General features: G+C 46.2%; 2 protein-coding genes across 4 annotated transcripts; both read right to left on the reverse strand.

The window, feature by feature from the left end:
* Positions 1 to 4827: 4827 nt before the first annotated feature.
* On the reverse strand, positions 4828 to 6834 carry Slc39a2 (solute carrier family 39 member 2). Of its 3 annotated transcripts, none has more exons than XM_034498616.2 (4): positions 6701 to 6834; positions 6408 to 6538; positions 6119 to 6169; positions 4828 to 5729 (listed from the first exon to the last, which is right to left on the reverse strand). In XM_034498616.2, exons 1-4 carry the CDS (start codon positions 6813 to 6815, stop codon positions 5100 to 5102), a joined length of 927 nt encoding a protein of 308 aa, XP_034354507.1. In that variant the 5' UTR covers positions 6816 to 6834; the 3' UTR covers positions 4828 to 5099. The 3 variants fall into 3 exon arrangements, with proteins under 3 accessions (XP_034354507.1, XP_034354508.1, XP_034354509.1); XM_034498618.2 differs by having other exon boundaries at positions 5585 to 5729; positions 6119 to 6164; XM_034498617.2 differs by having other exon boundaries at positions 5583 to 6164.
* Positions 6835 to 8560: 1726 nt separating this feature from the next.
* On the reverse strand, positions 8561 to 14864 carry Mettl17 (methyltransferase like 17). The gene is made up of 14 exons (XM_034498613.2): positions 14712 to 14864; positions 14427 to 14580; positions 14210 to 14344; positions 12809 to 12890; positions 12500 to 12581; positions 12136 to 12209; positions 11386 to 11480; positions 11008 to 11078; positions 10598 to 10705; positions 10294 to 10362; positions 9701 to 9751; positions 9260 to 9352; positions 8878 to 9062; positions 8561 to 8801 (listed from the first exon to the last, which is right to left on the reverse strand). Exons 1-14 carry the CDS (start codon positions 14787 to 14789, stop codon positions 8693 to 8695), a joined length of 1386 nt encoding a protein of 461 aa, XP_034354504.1. The 5' UTR covers positions 14790 to 14864; the 3' UTR covers positions 8561 to 8692.
* Positions 14865 to 18272: the final 3408 nt, after the last annotated feature.

Raw genomic sequence — 18272 nt, forward strand, 5'->3', positions numbered from 1 at the left:
CATCCAAAAACTTTCTGATACCCTTGTTTTTAACTGTTGTAGCTTGCTGAATCAGAGCAACTGAATTTGAAACAAGTTCAATATCATTTCCTTCAAGGATTAATTCATCCTCTGGGCTTGAGACACAGATCAAGCAACACCTGTCCTCATCGTAACCCTGTGGATGTATTTTTCACCCAAGAAATTTCGGATTTCAATCTAAGATCCATTCTCCTGAATAATGACATTGGTAAGACTCAGCTATACATTAATGTGACTGAAGTCCCTCTGCAGAGTTCCCCTGGGGCCCTTCACAATGACTGCGCGCCCCTTTAGAGTGATGTCGACATTTTCTGGAATGTCGACAGTCTGATTACTGAGAATGGTCTTTATTCTGTCAGTAGATGGGGCAAAGAGAGAATGTCCACTCCACAACTTCTTCAGGGAAGGACCAAGAGACACAGGTTACCCCAGCAGAGTGAGTCTGGGCCTTTAGCTCATCCCTCTCTTTCTTTGGTACTGGGGATCAAAACCAAGTCCTCACACACAGTAAGCAAGGAGCTGTCAAATGTTGATCTCTGCCTGAGAACCTGCTCTGCTCCAGGAAATTAATTCTCTGAGTTCTAGTTTCTCTTGCATCCCTCACAGACTTGTGACTTGTGACTGCAACGTGGAAACCAAACCAAACCAGTCCCTCAGCCTTAAAGCAGAGGCAGGAAAGGTCCCAGAAAGGTTACTTCAGACAACAGCTTATTGAGAGCAGAAATAGAGAGCTGCCTCTCTGAGGGAGGTTGGTTGGAAGCCTAATTCTTGAGTTTTCTTCTTAAGCATATATTGCCAAGTCTGGCATGACCTTGGTAGGGACGGAATGATTGGTTCCTGACCCTGGGACAGGGCCAGCAGGCGTGGGCCTCCAAGAGTGTTGAAGGCTGCTTGGGTGTTAGGCTTGTTTGTATGTTAATGTACATATTTTCAAGTTCCTCCCAGGAATGTTCTCCCTGTTAATGTTAATTACCCCATGAAAACCAGAAACAGCACGATTTCAGGAGGCAAAGGTGTGGCTAATGGTAAACACTAGGACCTTAAGGACAGCTCTTAAGGCTGTGGAAAAGAACTCAAAACATGAGTTTGAAAATATATAATTTCAAGATACAAATGCAAGCTGATTCCTGAGTTCAGGGTCACCCTGGGACAGAGCAAGTTTAGGTCCTGGTAGGAATGGTGATTCCAGAGCAGAGTTCCACCCAGCTGTCTTATTGTCTGTGCTTCTGCTTGCTGTCTCTTCCTAAGAGTCAAGGGGCTAAGGTCACGGAATGGGATGGTCAAGAGGGAACCTGGAATAAATAACTGGATTGATAATAAAAAACTGGTTTTTGATCTGCATGAGATAAGGAAACAGAAAGTTTTAGCATTTTTTTTTTTTTTTTTAGAATTTTTTTCTAGAGAGACCTGAGCTGTCTGGAGATCTCTGGAGAGCAAAAACAGCTCTTCAGGGATTTTTTTTTTAATTTTTTTTCTAACAGGATTTCTGAAATCCCCAAATTACTTAGAGAACCAACTCGATTCTTTGAGAATGTTCTCAAGCAGCTATCCAGAGAATGCTGTCTGAAGGGCAAAGACAGCTCTTTTAGAATTTTCTCTGGCATTCTGATCTTGATCAGAAAACCCAAGAATCACTTTTAGAATTTTCTTAACAGGATTTCTGACTTGGTTGGAAGAACTAAGTATTTCTTATAAAAGCTTTTCTGACTTTAGTCAAAAAACCCAGGAGCTGTCCAGAGAGCTTTTAGAATTTTTACTACCAAAGAGAGTTATATCAAGCAGTAAGGCCACCAGTTTGGACCCACAATTTGACTTCAAGTGCTTTGTTTTCACTGCTCCCAGACACCCCTTCTCTCAGAACCCCTCTCCAAGCCAAGGCTGGTCCTCGGCAATATACAAATATTTGAGGGAGTGGTCATGAGAGATGGGAAAGGTGACAGGTGTAAGCTACAGTTCCTGAGAAGTTGTTCACACACTGAACATTCTGTGAGGCTGATTGACTAACTAGAACTTTAATGACTGTGGAGAAGTTGGAATGTTGCAGGTCTGGTGCTTAATTACAGTTTTCCTTATCTTTAGCTCCCTTCCCCCAAATAGCCATTCATTACTCACCTTGATTGACATCATTCTGACTTTCCGGTAAAGTCTTGTGGGATGAATTACTAGACCATTAGGTTTCACTAACCCTGAGTGTCAACAGGGTTAAGAATGTCATCAGACAGCATCTGAGGCCTTTGGAGTTTTGATTTATGACTGTTCTGTTACTATTAAAACACACTGATTGCTGGCATGGCTTTGCACACCTTTAATCCCAGCACTTGGGAGGCAGGTGGATCTCTATGAGTTTGAGTTCAGCCTGGTCTACATAGTGAGTTCCAGGATAGCCAAGGCTACATAGAGAGTCTCTGAGTCAAAGCCAAAACCAAAACCAAACCAAACCATCAACCAACCCAAAAGCAGCAACAAATTTCATGCAGATGTCACCACAGTGGAACATGGAAAGCGGGGTAACCTCAATCTTTTCTGGGCCACAGCCACTCCTATGTGGCCCCAGAGAAAACTCCATCTGTATTTTACGCCATCACAGGAAGACGTGAAAATTGCCACACACATGCATTCCTGACTATTCCATTAGCCTGGATCACTCTCCTCTCTATGTTTTAAGACTCATTGTTCTTCCTCGTCATCTTCCGTTACAGGCTCCCTATGGCGGGCGGGTGGATGGGCAGAGCTGCAGCAGGTCTGTCTTCTTTCCCTTCATGGCTCTTATGCCTGTCTGCTCCTGTTCCCAGTGTTGCTTTTATCTCTGTCGGCTGAGAGCACCCAGTCCTTCTCCTGGTCCAGACACTCCCTCCCTGGTGTTCTCCAGATGGACCCACCCTCTAGCTTTATGTCTGTTCTTGACAACATATTCTTCAAACTTGACATATGTCTGGCCCCGCTTGGTAAGAATTTGGGGAAAAAGAAGGAAATAGATACAGGGAGGAGAAGAACATATTGGTGGCTTTGGAGAGGAGGCCAAAGGGGAATCCAGAATTTCGGGGATGGCACGAAGAGTTCACGACTCACCAGCCGGCTGAAAGAACAACCTCTACCTCATCTGTCTCTGGTGCCGATGGCACCAGCGATCTAGAAACATGGAGAGAGCCACAGCAGGCTAGGGCACATCCCCTTCAGGCTCCTCTCTTAGACACGTTCCTGTGGTAGCTGTAGTACTTATGCTTCCATACAACGTCTCCTGCCAGAGTTCTGGCAAGATCATCTAAAGGTAAACATAGCAGGGAACGGATGACATGCAGGACAGATCTGTGTCCCCGGAGGTTGACCAGCCAGTCTATAGAGCACCACCTTTTTATCCTCAGGCTTCTGTTTGGTTTTTACTTAATAAGACCGTAGCAAATCAGAGCAGGAAAATAAGATTATTCTAGCACCTTCCTGGTTGGGCCTCTATAGATCAAGGACACCACTCTTGGGGCTGGTCCTTTCTAGTTTCTAATAACAGCATGCTTATTACTCAGCTCAGGGTATTGCATGTTTCTTGCTTTGTCTAAACCCTGCCCACACACATCTTACCAAATACCCTCCCATACAGCTTTCTCAATTATGCCCCACACTCTCTGCTCTGATCTGGGATTCTAACGTATATGGATGTTTGAAAGAGAAAGCACAAGGAAGAAGAGACTCTATATGGAGCTTTTTATATAGTTATAGGGAAGTAAGCTTTGAGGCCCCACTGGCCGAGAGATCAAGTTCTTTAACTTTTCTGGATGCCAGTTTTCCTAGGTTACTACGGGGATAATGTCACTGCTGGAGCTGTGCCAGCAAGGCAATCTGTGGACAAACAGCAGTGTAGCACCTGTCACATCGCAGGTGTTCCCTGCTGAAGCCTGTCCATTGGCACACACCAGGTTCTCCCGAGTACCTTACTCCGTGCATCTCGTGCTGAGCACACACAACTGGACCTTGCTCTACGGAAAATATCTCCTGCTTCCCTCTCCTATCATTGCCCACCCATTGCCTTTTCATTGATCCCTGGTTGTGTGGAGAAGGGATTTAGATTTCTTACTTTTTCAGGAGGGGAACATGGCAGAAAGAAGACTGAGACATGAATGAATAATTCAGGAGTTTTTTTTTCATGCTAAGGCATTTGGGCTATTAGGCTGAAAATCACAAGAAAAGGGCAAACCGGTGAGGGCAAGAGAGCTGCAGCGCCTATTTGTCCTTCCCCAATTCTTCACTAAGTGAGAGCTACTCCAAACAGGCGAGGAAGGGCGGAGGAGCAATCATCCTGTCTGTCCTTGATTCAGGGGTAGCTGCCTCTGTACTATCTTTAGTAGCAGTTGGTCAGGGAGACAGAAGAAAAGTCACTAGGTGGTTACACCTCAGATAATCACACCAGGTATTTATCTGGCGCCAGTCCCCTTCTGCAAGCACTGGTTTTTAATCCTTCAGCCTGAGGCAGCCAGAAAGAGAGAAGCCCAGAGGATAGCAGTAGTGTCCCAAGACTCAGTGTGAAAATAGGAACTTGGTGGGGCTGACAGCAGGCACTGAGAGTGGGGTGAGGTAGTTAGTGAAGGAAAAATATCTATCCCCTGGTTTCTGTTTCTAAACATCCATCTTCCTCTAAATGCTGGTCTGTTTCTCAGCTCTCACGGATAAGGGAATAAGGGGTTGTTAACTTTTTTTAGCAGTCCTATGTGTGTGTGTGGGGGGGGGGGGGAAGTGACCTATAGTCACTGAAATGACTATGGTCCCAATTGCACTCTATCCCCTTTTCCTCTATTAGAGACAGAATTACAGTGAAGATGAAGGGAATGGGAACAATGGGACTTTTATTACACACAATAACAAATCTGGAGCGATGGTCTTGATACTAATTTTCCAGTTAGATAGGCATGCAAACAAAACATTCTAAGTCCTGAGCAAGGACAGGACCTCCTGTATATAAAATCTGAGTCATTCCGTGCCTAGTAAATGTTTAGTCTCAGTGAGAAAAATGTCTGAGGACCGAAGTTATTGAGGGAGTGTCCTCAGGAGAAGTTATCCTAGGTAGGTCTATCAGAGCACTGAGGAATGTCTTAGGCCCACAAAGCAATAAGGGCCATGAAGGCAAACCCAGCAGCCACACAGCTGTACTTGGCCAAAGGGGCCTCAGGACAAGCCAGCTCCCGGGGCAAAATTTCTAGGAAGGTGACATACAAAAACGTGCCAGCTGCTATGCCCTCTAATACAGCCTGAGCTAATCCCTGTGCTTGTCCCAAGGCCCCTCCAGCCACTGTCAGCCCTAGGGCTAGGCCCACAGGAGACATAAGAGCTAGTGACAGTATGCAGAACGTGGCCCATTGTGGTCCAGTGCCGATCTTCACCAGCCTCAGGCCCACACTGAATACCACAAGCCCCTTATGAGCCAGCACAGCAACACAGAGCTGTATGGTAGCCGCCACCGTTGCCTGCAGTCCCACAGCTAGGCCTTCGAACACGGAATGAAAGGACAGAGAGAGCAGAAGGACCAGAGCGCGGAGGGGACCCCGCGAAGGTGAGGGTAAGGGTGGGTGCTTGTGGAATCCAAAGGCATGAGTCCCTCCCCATTCCTCCTGTACTGTTGATCCTCCAGCTGCCCCGTGACAGCACTGCAATGCCAGTGACTCCAAAAAGAAGACAAAGAAAAAGCCCAGGGAGATGATGAGCTCTCCATAGGGATACTCCACCTAGGAACAAAGAGAGGGGCCATGAGTCAGGAAAGGAAGCAGATAATACATTGCGTGGACACGCAACTCCTGGTCCGAGAATGGAAACCGTGGAAAAGGACCAAAGGGGGCGGAGCCAGAGAGGAGAGAGACCCTGAGGAACAAAATGCTGCTTGGATTAGAAGTAAAGGAAAACAATATGTGAAGTCTGCCAGAGGGTCCAGGGTAGGAAGGATGGAGTAAAGCGAGAACGAGCCTTTTCTGAGGACCCACAAAGGATTAGGTCGGCATGGCTTTACATTGTTTGAGCTGAGAGAAGAGAGTCCTGGTATTCCTCACACGTCAAAAGGGGCATGAAAAGTCCCAGGTTCTCCTCACTCTCCAGACAGGGGCTAATAGTAGATACTTACGTAACTAGAAGCAGCATCACGAGAAGAATTTCCCTTACTTCCTGTACTATTCTAGGAAGGCAGAAACAGAAATTAGACTGCGCTTGAGTCTGAGGCAGCTCTAGTTCTTGTCCTGCCCTTTCAGCCATCAAGCTTTCTTTGGATGCTCCACCCGACCCCCACCCCTGCTTCTACTCACCAACTGCTGTCCCACTGGTGGGCCGTGCACTCTGAGCTTTGCCGGATGCCCCCAGCGTCTGTCATTCATCCTGGCCCCATAACCCTGCCACTTGATTTCTTTGCTACCCACCTGCACCACAAATTTCTGAATTTCTGACTCAATTCCCTCCAGGGCTTCAGCAGTCATATGCATCAACCCTGCTCCCAAGAAGACACCAGCAGAGGCGCAGCCCAGGAGGCTGAGAACCCTGTGGTGATGACCTAATAAAAAAGCAAAGGTTATTCTCCAGTTAGCAATGAGGTAAATGGGGATGAATGGAGAGCAACAGACAGAACCCAACGTCTTTGGGGGGACGTGAGAACCAGACCCAGGTGTTAGGAAAGGTCTAAGATGGGGTGAGGGACAGAGAAGAGGGGCTATACCTGTAGCTGCATCCATCTGGAACCATTTGACGTAGATGGGAGTAAGGCCACAGCCCAGTGTGAGAACCAGAAGAGCAAGCAGGCAGCCAATTTTTACTCCTAGTAGTACCTCCATCTTTGGGGTGTAGGATAAGCAGAGACCTCAAAAAGACAAAACAGAGAGGAGCAGCTGAGGTGGCCAAAGTGGAGTATTCCCTTGAGTGAATTTCAGGACTGCTGATAACCTTCTTGTCCCTGGACTGTCTGCGTTTACACAGCCCTCACCCGAATAGCTGACGAGGACTCAGCCCCAGCCACCAGCCCTCCCACTATCTGGAGGCCCCTCCCCTGCCTCACACCTTCCTGAGCTTCCAAACCAGAAACTCCAGACTCCCTGCCAGGTACAGCTCAGAGAAGTTTTCTCTTCAATGCTGTGACTAATCCAAGCGCTCTGAGGACTCTTAGTTCATGTCTGGGGTTGATCTAACCTCAGATGGAACAACCTATGGTAGTTACGTCCCAGCTAATTTATGTGTGAGGCAATTTGGTCCTGCCATGGTCAGGACATTTAATATAAGCCTTCCATACTCTCTACCTACGCTCTACCCTATCCTAAGTCTTACAGGTTACTATCCTGATACTTGAACTGAACCCTTTCAGAGAGGATTTGGGGCCACCGAGGGTAAAGGGGGTGGAGTTGTTACTCTTCTGTGTGAATTAGCAAGCAAAGAGAGTCCCCTTTCCTCTAATTCCAGAAAAATAGCTCCAGGCATGGAAATTCCCAGCACACACACACACACACACACACACACACACACACACACACACACACACACACACCACACACACTCTCTCTCTCATTTGTGTGTGTGTGTGTGTATGTGTGCGTGTGTATTCCTAGTGTTACAACATGGATACTGTCACTTCTTTTGACACAGGGTCTCGATGTGTAGCCCTGGTCAGCCTGGAACTATGTAGATCAGGCTAGCCTTGATAAACTCAGAGATTTGGAGAAACCTCTGCTTCTCCAAAGCCTTGGGCCACTATGCCCCACTTCTGTTTCTGTGATGATGCCCTCTCCAGTGAAATCAGTCAATTGTCTTTTTTTCTCTTCTATAAAAGCTTCAACGCTTCTTCTTCTTCTTCTTTTTTTAATCTTGAAAGTTTAAGGAAACCCACAAACTTCAAACAAAAAAAGCTCAGGCAGAAAACATTCTTTGTTTTGGTCAAGGTGAGCTGTGCCATGTCCCTGTTGCAATCTAGTCCTATAATTATCAACTGTTAGCCATGTCATTTTCATCGTACAGGACAATCTACAAGCTTCAAGTGCAGAACCTCAGATTGCTCAACCTGGTCTACCAGATGTCTATGACTGCCAAGAGATCTAAAACCCTTGACCTTTAAAGCCTGTGATGTTATCAGCTTGCCCCCAGCCCTCTCCTGTGGCCCCTTCCCTTATAGCTTGGGATTATGCTGTGCGGAGGCAGTGCCCTTGTCCTTCTGGTGGGTATGTTTTGGGGGTTAACATTTACTGTTGTGAACTGAGGTTGTTCTAGAATGAAAACAGACCAAATAAACAGAAGTGTCCTAACTAGATTAACTTTGAGGGAAATGTGAGGCAAAGTCCAGGGAAAGAAACGGGCAGAGAAGTCAGCTAACTGCTAGTTCCCTCTTAGAGGCACATGTGACCACTGGTTGAGACCTGCTGAGCCCCTTCAAACAGGGCCAGTGGTGTCTTTCCCCACCACCATCCTCCATGTTTTTTAAGGAAGTGTCTCTGAAGCAGTGAGACCTCTCCACACTGAGACAGCACTCTCTTCATCACAGACAGGCCAGGACAACCGGTCCTGCATCTTTAAGCAGTCATAACATCCACCTCTGTTCCTTAAAACCATTTATTATTAAAATTTCAAACAAATACAAGCACAGGGGTACCAGAGCTGTCTTCCTGGATGCCAGGTAGCTTTGCCCTTGGCAGGTGTGATGGAAAGGAACACGTGTGATAGATCCTTGTTAACTCTCAGGGGGCTCTTCAGCAGAAGACAGAGGAGGAAACTCGGATGGACTGATCACAGGTAAAAGGTCTCCCCAGGAGCTGACACGGGCACAGCGATACAAATCCCTGCGGCATGAAAGAGAAGTGTTAAATAAACTGCAGGTTATCGCTACAGTTACTCACGCTGTCACATCTCCAGTACCTGCCGTGCCTACGGGCTGTAACCACAGCGTGCTGCATGTGCCCATCTGGGCAACAGAGGTGGCAATGTACATGGCGAGGCCGTTTAAGGACCGGCTGTGTGATTCGGGGCCAGCGGTTAGCTTCTTTTGGAGACCCCCTGGCAAGGATTACCATAGAGAACGTTTCCTCCTTCGGTTTCTTATTCTAGAAGAAGAACATAGGGGCTGTTCAGAGGGAACAAACCTTCTTAGCTCCCTTCCCTGTACATGCCTGAAGCCCTTTCTCATACTGTAACTCACATAGAGCTTCAGGTTATTCCTGCTTTCCCCACCCTCTTTTCTTTATTCTGTTTTCTGAGGTTAGGCTACTTCACCTTGTTACAACACTCTGAGGATACATACCCAGTTAAAGGGGATAGGATGATAAGCCTGGGAGAAGCTACAGGCCAGGGACTTGGAGGCATTCAGCTGAGGACAAGGAAGTTCATGGGGACACTGCAAACACACGTAAGATCCATCAATACTGTACCGGGGCTGGGGAGAAAGCTCGTCCGGTACAAGCGCTTATTGTAGAAGTCTAATGGCCTGGGTCTGAGCCCTCAAGTTCCATAGAGGAAGGAGAGAATAGACTCCCGAAAACTGTCTGATCCCCACATACACCTCACTCACACCCACATACACCTCATGCATACAACGAAAAGTAAAATAAAATAAATTTAGAGTGAACGGGTCAAGAGGAAGGGAGCCTGGGAGCAGGGGGCTGGGCGAGCAGAGGGAGAGGCTCTGCTTCACTCTCTCGCTCTTCTCCATCTGAGTGGCAGGACAGGAGGAAGCAGTACTCACCGGGGCGAAGACAAAGCTGGGTTGAAGGTCCAAAGGTGACTTCTCTTTTTCCTGAAATCAAGGAAATACAGCTGAGCCCGTGGGATCTGTGTTTATGATCCAACCTCTGCAGCTGGCAAACTGAAGACGCCTCATAATAATTCTAATACTGGTAAACCGTGTTCATGGAGGTAAGCTGGCACACGGACCTGTACTCTCTCATCAGCAACCTTCACTCCAAAACCTCTCACTCTGGCATAATTAAACTTAGGATTCTGTATCGGCTCACACTGTTCCCCCGAGGCAACACCTTCAACCAGGAGTCAGCAAAGTCGTTTTTTAATAGACCAAGGAGCAAGCAACACCTGCGTCTAAGGTACTGGGCTCTGCGGTCAGTAGGCTGTGTGAAAGCTATCAGATTCATGAATACACATAGCTCCTACAGCAACACGTGCTGGGTGGGATTTGACCTAGAAACCCTCATTTGCCAAGCACTTTGCTGTACCATGACTTTGTGCGTCTCATTCTTGAGTCACCACTGTAAGTGTGTGACAGTCACCAGCTCCCAAGAGTAACATTGCAGAAAGGCAAGGACTGAGCACATGGAAACTTACTCCAAGGACCAGGTTCCTGGCATCCATGAGAAGTCGGTGCCCAGCTTTTGTTCCGTTCTCCACCAATACCTGTTTAAAAAGACAGAAAATAAGCAGGCACTGCACATCCCATTAAACGGTTGTCAGTGGCTCGGTCAGGGCACTGGCAGAGGGAAGAGGAAGTGGGCCTTGTGTGAAAGGGGAATGGCTACCCTAAGGAAGCGCAGACATCTATGAAGGAGAAAGACACTAGATGATGACAAGAGGAAAAGGTACAGAACCACAGACATGCTTTAAAACATGCGGGGAAAGGATTTCAACTCACCAGAAAATGGCTTGTCTTACGCCACAAGTTCTGAATGACCTCAATTCGATCAGCCTTGCTGGGCAGTTCACTGAGGGCGTAGGCTGATACTACCACATCAAACTGGACCTGAGGACCAAGACAAGGGACACAACAGACCTGACGTTTCCCTATCTAAAAGTACAACAAAGTCCTCTAAATCCTCCTGACCCCAGTATCTTATTATATAACCCATGTTGGACCCAAACTCACAGTAATCCTCCTGCCTCAGCTCCTGAGTGCTGAGATTACAGGTGTGCACTATGATGCCTAGTTTTAAATGTCTTCTATTGCTTCTTTTATCCTCTAACACAAAATGATGAATTTCACAGCTGAGGCCATAGCTGTATGTCTGCCACATTGTATCTGAGAACAGCCTACTTGCTACTTGCCTTGGGTGACACAGGTAGAAACTGTCTGAAAAAGACACCTGGGATACAGGGCTTCCCTGATTCTGAACCACCTATGGAAGAAAGATGCGGAAGCCAAGAGTGAACATGAACTTTACAGCCACAAGGTTATACTCAATAAACATGCCTCGGATGCTAACACCGGCCGAGAGGTGCAGGACTAGAAGGGAGTACTAAAAAAAGGTGACCTAGGGACATCATCCAACCACTCAGTCCTACAAAGGACTCTTGCACTGTCCCACTATAATAATGGAAGGCGACCAGGTTATCTTAATTTACAGTTTTCTCCTCTATGTCCCAGTGAGACACTCTCCTATCTCCTTTCACTTTGTAAAGTCCTGGGTTACAGCTTGGTCTCACCTTTAAGGAGCTTTTCAGCCAAACCCAACATGGCAGCTGAACTGTCCACACACACGTATTCACGGAGGCTCTGGCCCCAAGTACTGTGAGCAGCCCTGAGATGGCAAGATGAAAAACACTAATTTTTATGACAAACAATCATTCCTCCAAGAATCCCACTTGCCCTCAATCCTACCCACGGGGAATCATGGTTTTACATTAAAACAGACAATCTAACAGTCTGACTTTATTTCCTTAGTGTATTTACAACTTCTGAAATAAAAGGCAGATAATTCCAAAACTTCTGACGGTATATAAAAAAAACCCTTATTCCCTCCACTAAATTTCTTTCTCTTTTAATCAACGTGCTGAGCCTTTTTCATTGGGCTCCTTCTATAAATCTGACCTTAACCCAAATACCTTCTTCTGCCTTGCCTAATCTAAGGGCAGCAACATCTTTGGTCCTAGAGGTGGATTACAAAATCCGACTCTCAAGGGCAGTGGTTCTCAGCCTTCCTGATGCTGCAACCCTTTAATACAGTTCCTCACATTGTGGTGACCCCAACCATAACACTATTTTTGTTGCTACTTCATGGCTGTAACTTCGCTACTGTTATGAATCACAACAGAAATATCTGATATGCAGGGTATTTGTTGTGCGACCCCTGTGAAAAGGTAGTTCGAACTACCAAAGGGGTTGCGACCCACAGGTTGAGAACTGCTGCTCTAGAGTTAGACCTGACATGGCTAAGGGTTAACGAAGTTACTTACCAGGCAACAGAACCGGTGCCAGACCCAAAGTCCATCAACGTCTGTGGCTGGAACTCTGGGACTCGAGCCTGGATCTGAAGGAGAGGCAGAACACCCCAGAGAAAGGTAAGTCAGCAATGAGGGCTTTAGTGAATATTAGGGGACTGTGACAGAGGTGAGATTCGCTAAAAAATACTTTCAGATAGGAAACATCTCAGTGATTCTAACCTTTCTTAGGCCACAGGATTTTTTTTCCCAAAGGATAAATAGAACCATTAGTGTGTACATAACATCCTATCCCAAGAACTCTTACCACAGAAGACTAATTTACAGAAAACAAAACCCATGATAAAGGGGGTCAGGTTGGATACTGAGAGACTTTCACCTCATGGAATGCCCTGAAGACTGCAGCAAAACCACCATCCAATCTTGCTGCCATATAGATCAGACTCAGCTCTTCATTGTAGCTGCCAAAAAAAGAAAAAAAAAAAAGTCAGAGAGTCACTCCCCTTAGGAAATAACCCAGCCCCAGTTACTCCCTAAAGTTTATGAAACAAAAAATCTGTTAAGGACTCTTTGGGTCAGTCCTTCTACTTCCTAGTAAAGGAGACTTCAGGTAGCTTTCTCAAACACAAAGCTGACAAGTTCTTCAACTCACATGTGTCTTCTTTGTACCCTTTCTGTAAGTCCTTACCTGAGTTCCTGCCAGTGGTAGGTAGTTTTGCGCAGGGCATGCAGTACTGCATCACGAAGTTTTTCCTCTGTCTGAGTTGAGTCTAGGGTGAGAAGGACTGGGTGAGGACCTTGGAGAACTGCTCAGATCCCATGAAGTACACACCTCCTGGCCTTCCCCATTCCCACCTGAGAAAATGCTCAAAGTCTGAGAGAGCCAAGTCAGAGAAAACCTCAGAGAAGATGGGTGAGATGGATAACCCCCACCATCAGAGTGTAACCAATAGTATCCTGTCTATACGTTATCTACCCAATAGTATCTAGGCTATTAGAATAGTAGTTTAGTCAACTTAACCCATCCAAGTTTTGCTACAGAGCAGAAGCCTGGTAAAAATGAAAATATTGTTTATATCTACTTATTGTGTGAGTGTAGGTCTGAGCCAGTTCTCACCTTCTCCCATTTGGTAGAAGGTCATCAGGTTCGGTGGCGAGTGCTTTTTTACTCTGTACCGTCTCTCCTGCCCATGTGATAAAAATTTAAAAGCTAGGATAAGGGCACCTTTATGGACTTTTTCACTCCCTTACACTTAGGAGTGAGACATCTTCAATATTACAATAGAAAGGGGTTTGAAAATCCAAGTCTCATGACTGTGTGGAGCGACTGAGCAAAATCCTACAAACACCTGCTATGGTGGTCTTGGTTCCCATTGGCTCATCAATTGGTCTGTTTGGTCAACAGGGAGTGGCACTATTTGAAAGGATTAGGAGGTGGGCTTTGAGGTTTCAAAAGGCCATGCCAAACCCCGAGTCTCTCTCTGTTCCTGCAGATCCCGATGTACAACTCTCAGCTCCTTCTCCAGCACCATGTCTGCCTGCATGCTGCCAATGAACTAAGCCTCCGAAACTGTGAGCCAGCCCCAGTTAAATGCTTTCTTTTCTAAGAGTTGCCTTGATCATGGTGTCTCTTTAACAATAGAACACTAAGACACTACCCTGAACCAGGTATGTGGGAAGTGCAGGGAATACAAGATTAATAAAGGGCAAATTTACAATGTGAAGTTCATAGTCTTAAAAATAATCTGAAATGTAATCACGTTCTAACCCTGAAGTGGGTTTTCGTACTTACTGGACAGCCATTCGGCCTTTGTTAACCTGACTCAAAATATAGTCATAATCTATTTGATTTGCAGGAGTTGAGGGGAAAAAATCAAGAAAATCCAAAGACCTAAACTTCCGACCTTTACTTAATCTCCAAGGGCAACACCTCTGCCCAATCTACCTTCTAGTAGGGCATCATCTCGTAGGGCTGTTACTACAGCATCAAATAAGACATGGCAGCATTTAGCTGAGAGATTTAAATTATTCTTTGTTCCTAATTTCTCATTGACATTTCAATCTGGTTTACTTTAGTCTTAAGCTCTACCTTGTTTTTCCAGAATTTTTTTCTCAAGATACGCAGCCCGTCTTTGCAACTCCTCCGGCTCTACTGGTAGATGTCGGCTCCAGAGATAGTTGGTGAGTGCTTGCACCTTCTTCTCTATACTGCGCATGGGTCTCTCTGTGGTCACAGATGGAAAGAGTCATCGCTACGTGCTGGCCTCCTTTTGTTTTTCTGGCTTCCCCTTCCCGCAGTTTCTCACCAAAAAGCAGTAACTGCGCAGCGTCAGCCAGTGCTTGCGGCAGCTGTAAGTGCGGAAGACGCAGGATGCCGGGATGCTTACGATGGGGCTTCTTCCCCAGGAAATCGGAACTGTTGTCTACCTGGGACACACCGGGCACAAGGGCGGAGAATGCCTGCAGACAGCGACAGAAACAGAAAGGTTGCAGGTGCTTGCTGCCCGAGGCATCGCTGAAGTCGCTCCTCGACCGACGAGAGATGTCGTCTCTGGAAACCGTTCTCCGCCAGCAGAGGAAGATGCACTTACTCGGGACTGGGGTCCTCGAAGGCTGCGGCACGATCTGCAGAACAGCAGCAGAAATCTCCGTACCGTGGCGGTGGCCATGGCTTCAGGACACACCGGAAACGGAAGTACAGGTGCCCGTGACCCTCAGCTCAAGCAGCTAAGAGCATCTTCCGTGGAACTTCGACCCGGATGGTATCAACTAATGAGAAGAGGGAGTATTGCTAGCAGCCAATAAGGGACCTCCTGTACATCTCTTTGCAACGGAAGCCGCACATGCGAAGGGCTTAGTCTCCAGAAGGGGCGTGGCCTCAGTGCTGTTGGGGGCGAGACCAACCCGGCTGGGGCAGGGGCAAGTTATGTGAGGGGTTGGGGAGGGAGCAGTCTCACTGGGTAGATGGTAGACTGGTGGAGATGGTAGGGGATTTGGGGGGCGGTAGGGTGTGGGTGTTCGGAGAGCGGAGGCGGGGTTGGGTGGGCTGGGCGGGCTGGGCGGGCGTGGAGTGGGCTGAGCTTGGGGGTGAGGACCAGCGAGCAGAAGCTGACGCAAGGGCAGAGGCGGGTCAGGGGCGGGGTCAGGGGTGGGGCTGAGCGTGGAGTAGGTAGGTGAAGAGGAAAGTGTTAACTTTCTTTGTTTTCATTTGGAGCTGTAGAATTTTGAGCCCTGGCTAGTTTCCCTTTGTGAAACGGGACAATACCATAACAAAAATCAGATTTAGGCGACCAACGACAATGAGAGTAATAATTTTCAGTTTAATAAATGTAAAGCTGAATTGGTTTACTTTTTTTTTAACATTTGTTAGTTGTCTGCGAGTACGCCGTCAAGAGCTTCCACATAGTACACTGAATTCCCACAATCCTGTTTCCACAAACCTCTGTTGCTAACTTAATTTTTCACGTGGTTAATTTACGTGGTTCATGAACTTAATAGGTGACAGCTGAATTAATTGCTAGGGAGTTGAAAGTCCCGAGTTATACCTTTAAACAATGCACCATACTGAGTATTGTTGGTCCTTGAAATGCAAATAGAGAATTTTATGCTAAATGTTCCGAAGGGTTAACCTGTGGGTGGGTGGGTTGGGGGGGGGGGAAGCCTCCCTGTCCTGTAAATTCTAGGGTCCTGGCAGTACTTTACCTAGCTGTGGTTTCGTCCGTTTCGTCCTTAGCCTCTTGGGGGCAGAAGTCTGCTGACAGGACGAAGAGTACTCTACAGTCTTCAGTCCAAATAGAATAATTTACTGGACCACATATGGGCAACTGTATGAGCTGTATGTGGGTAGTAGAGGTTTGATTTTATCAAATGAATCTCTGGAGACTTGAGGGTGTGTGTTATAACAGCTGCGGAAAAGGTGCTACCTACTGCAGTCCTTTGCAAGTCCCCCGCCCCCGCCTCAGGGTCTCTACATAGCCCTGGCTGGTCCAGAACTACAGAGATCCACTAACCTCTGCCACCCAAGTCCTGAGTTTAAAGGCCCGTGCCTCCAATGCCCAGTCTACACTTTGCAGTTCTTACACTTTTTTTTTTTTCATGTTAAATTACTGGCTTGTGCTGAAACAATAAAATATCACTGCCACTTACAGGTCTACCCTGACAGATTGATTGGGTTGGGTTTGTTGTTGTTGTAGGCAGGTGTCAGAACATAGGATATGTATAATTTCCTGGGGTCTGGCATTTGGTGGTTCTAGAGCAGTGACAGTTGATACCTTTAAAGCATTGTTGTAATAATTAAATGTGATAATGTCTGGGTCAAAGTAAACCTTCAATAAACTTATTTACTATGTTTTTTAAAAAATTAAGCTGGGTGGTGGTGGCGCACGCCTTTAATCCCAGCACTTGGGAGGCAGAGGCAGGCAGATTTCTGAGTTCGAGGCCAGCCTGGTCTACAGAGTGAGTTCCAGGACAGCCAGGGCTACACAGAGAAACCCTGTCTTGAAAAAACAACAACAACAACAAAAAATAATTTATTTATTTTATGTATGTAAATATACTGTTGCTGTCTTCAGACACGCCAGAAGAGGGCATCAGTTCCCATTACAGATGGTTGTGAGCCACCATGTGGTTGCTGGGGATTGAACTCAGGACCTTTGGAAGAGCAGCTAGTGCTCTTAACCACTGAGCCATCTTGCCACCCTTTTAAAAAAATGTTAATATACTTTGGGAATTTGAAGAGACATGACTATATATTTAAATTGTTATTCTTCATATCATTAAAAAAAGACATGAAAGAACAGCAGTTTGGGGGTCACATCAGACAGAACACTGGGGAATGGGATGAAATCAGAGACTTGGTGGTGTCTGTGAATTCTGCCATGCTAAGAATGTATTTTTAATGTTGTGTTTCTACATTTAAACCAAACACTAGCATGGAAACATTAGATAGTATTGAATAACACCAACTCCCTAAGTAAGTACATTTTTAAAAAGCATAATAATCTTATAACCCCAGTACTTTGGAGACTGAGGCAGGAAACTGTAAGTTTGAGACTAGTTCGGGTTACATAATGAGACTATGTTTTAAAAACCCAGAGTATCTGGGAATGTAACGGCTGGGAAAATGTTTGTCCAGCATTCATGAAGTCCCAGGTTTGATTCCCAGCTCCTGCATCTCTCATTTGGAAGGCAGAACAAGAAGGATCAGAAGTTCCAAAGTCTTAGGTTTTTTTTTTCCTTTCCCTGTTCTTCTGCTGAGATATTCCGACAAAGCAACTGTAACAAGAAAAGATTTACTTTAGCTTGTAGCTTTTTTTTTTTTTTTTTTTTTTTTTTTGACAGGGTCTCTATGTAGCCCTGGATATCATGCAACTTAACAGAGGTCTGAGTGCTTCTGCCTCCCAGAGTTCCAGGTGCTGGAATTACAGGCACTTTAATTTTGGTTTGAACCTAGCCCTCAATGACTGAGCTTTCTCTCTCCAGCCCTAAAGGCAATTTAATGACTGAGTTTTCATATGGAGAAAATGAAGCCTGCTGTGGAGAGCGTGACTGCCTAGGTGCTATAGCAGATATTGATTATGTACTGCCTATGCTAGTTCTATTTCCTTTTTCCTTTTTTTTTTTTTTTTTTTTTTTTTTTTTTTTTTGTCAACTTGACAGAACTTAACCCAAACCAGGACCATTTTAGAAGAGGGAACCTTAGCTGAAAAAAATGGCCCCTGTAGAGTGCCAGGGCGACTGATGTCGAAGAGTCCAGATCACTGTAGCTGGTGCCCCCTTAAGCAGATAGTCTATGGCTTTTGCTTCACTTCCCACATTCAGGCTGCTGCCTTGACTTCCCTCAATGATGGGCTGCCATCTTTGAGGTAAAATAAACTCCCTCCTCCCCAAGTTGCCTTGGTTATGGTTTTCATCATAGTAATGGAAAGCTAGGCTAAGACATTGCTCTTCTGCAGAACACTGATAATGGCTGTACCGAGGTTGCGAGGCGGGGGTGGGGGGTGGGGGGGAAGCCCTTCCTGTAACTACAGGTTTGAACATGAGATACTTTGCTTAAAGCGAAGACTGGTATTCAGTTCTGAGCACTCACACAAGACAGCTTACAACTGCTTGTAACTCCACGCCGAGAGAGCCAATGTCTCTCGCCTCTCTGG

Source organism: Arvicanthis niloticus, chromosome 3, assembly GCF_011762505.2.
Source record: "Arvicanthis niloticus isolate mArvNil1 chromosome 3, mArvNil1.pat.X, whole genome shotgun sequence".
In the NCBI taxonomy this organism is placed as follows: Eukaryota; Metazoa; Chordata; class Mammalia; order Rodentia; family Muridae; genus Arvicanthis; species Arvicanthis niloticus.

Excerpts from the sequence above, each read along its gene's own strand:
- Slc39a2 (XM_034498616.2), bottom strand. The coding sequence starts at position 6,815 with ATGGAGGTACTACTAGGAGTAAAAATTGGCTGCCTGCTTGCTCTTCTG. Across the intron at positions 6,539-6,700 it reads CCAGATGGATGCAGCTACAG|GTCATCACCACAGGGTTCTC; the intron begins GTATAGCCCCTC and ends CTTTTTTATTAG. Across the intron at positions 6,170-6,407 it reads TTCAGAAATTTGTGGTGCAG|AATAGTACAGGAAGTAAGGG; the intron begins GTGGGTAGCAAA and ends CTGCCTTCCTAG.
- Mettl17 (XM_034498613.2), bottom strand. The coding sequence starts at position 14,789 with ATGGCCACCGCCACGGTACGGAGATTTCTGCTGCTGTTCTGCAGATCG. Across the intron at positions 14,581-14,711 it reads TTCGAGGACCCCAGTCCCGA|GCATTCTCCGCCCTTGTGCC; the intron begins GTAAGTGCATCT and ends CGCTGTCTGCAG. Across the intron at positions 12,582-12,808 it reads TACCACTGGCAGGAACTCAG|CTACAATGAAGAGCTGAGTC; the intron begins GTAAGGACTTAC and ends TTTTTTTGGCAG.